At 43.5% G+C, this 1,054-nt stretch overlaps 1 protein-coding gene across 1 annotated transcript; it reads right to left on the bottom strand.

Moving 5' to 3' along the window:
* LOC142548144 (ATP synthase subunit 9, mitochondrial) lies at nucleotides 1-1,054 on the bottom strand. Its single transcript, XM_075656476.1, has one exon. The coding sequence runs from the start codon at nucleotides 471-473 to the stop codon at nucleotides 249-251; it is 225 nt and encodes a 74-aa protein (XP_075512591.1). The 5' UTR covers nucleotides 474-1,054; the 3' UTR covers nucleotides 1-248.

Raw genomic sequence — 1,054 nt, 5'->3', positions numbered from 1 at the left:
TGGTGGAAGAGGCCCTCCTCACCACTCCCCTCCCCCCCTATCATGGGAGCAATCAAAAATGACAACTCACCATGAAAGGGGCCTTCTGTTCACTGCGTGAAAGAAGTCCTGCTCTTTCACTTCGCTACTTCAGACCCTCTCTAGACTAGACAAAACCACGGAATTCAAGCCAAGCCCAAGAATAAGAACCTTCCCAGGCGAATGAAAAAGAAGCAAAGAGAAGTCAAATTGAAACCTTCTTTCTTCGATCAGAATACGAATGAGATCAAAAAGGCCATCATTAATGCGAACAAGGCAATTGCCTCGGTTAGGGCAAAGCCCAAAATGGCATAACCAAATAATTGTTTAGCCAATGATGGATTGCGCGCCACGGAATGGATCAAAGAACTGAAGACGTTTCCAATACCGACAGCAGCTCCCGCTAAAGCAATTGTAGCAGCTCCGGCACCCATTGATTTTGCACCTTCTAACATCTAGTCTACCTACCGGGGTCCCCTCACGCTTTTTCTTTCACGATTTTCTGTTCTCTTCTTCGTCGATTCTTTTCCTCGTTCCTTTTATCTTGGGCATCTCATACCCACGGAGCAATAGACTAAACAGAAAGCCAATCTCGATGACTGACTTTTATTCATTCTTACAATACGATAATATCTTCAGCCTTTTCTCCGCGATTTCTTGCATATCGGCTGCTATTATCCGCTACTTCACTCGAATCCCTAAGAGTGCTGTGGAGAGATTCAAGGTTCAAGGAAGTCAACGGATGATCCTTCTAAAGAGTAAGTACAACATAAACCTAAAGATAAGCCTTAGTCTACGACTGGCTTTTCTTCCTATCCCATCTGGAAGTAGGAAACAAAGACAAGTGGGATCCCCGCTCATAAACCACATCTGCATGATTCACCCCGAAATTCTTCCTTGCTTTCAAGAGAAACAAGGTAGGTAAGCAAATAATTAGGCATCCTTAGATGAAAGAGCGGTTCTCAGGTATGATTATCCATCAACAGCAAGTAAAAAAATAAAGAGTTTGCTATTTGGAAGTGAGAAGGTCCTTTTC

Source organism: Primulina tabacum, chromosome 6 (assembly GCF_025594145.1).
Source record: "Primulina tabacum isolate GXHZ01 chromosome 6, ASM2559414v2, whole genome shotgun sequence".
NCBI classification, from domain to species: domain Eukaryota; kingdom Viridiplantae; phylum Streptophyta; class Magnoliopsida; order Lamiales; family Gesneriaceae; genus Primulina; species Primulina tabacum.
This window is presented reverse-complemented; position numbering and strand designations above follow the sequence as displayed.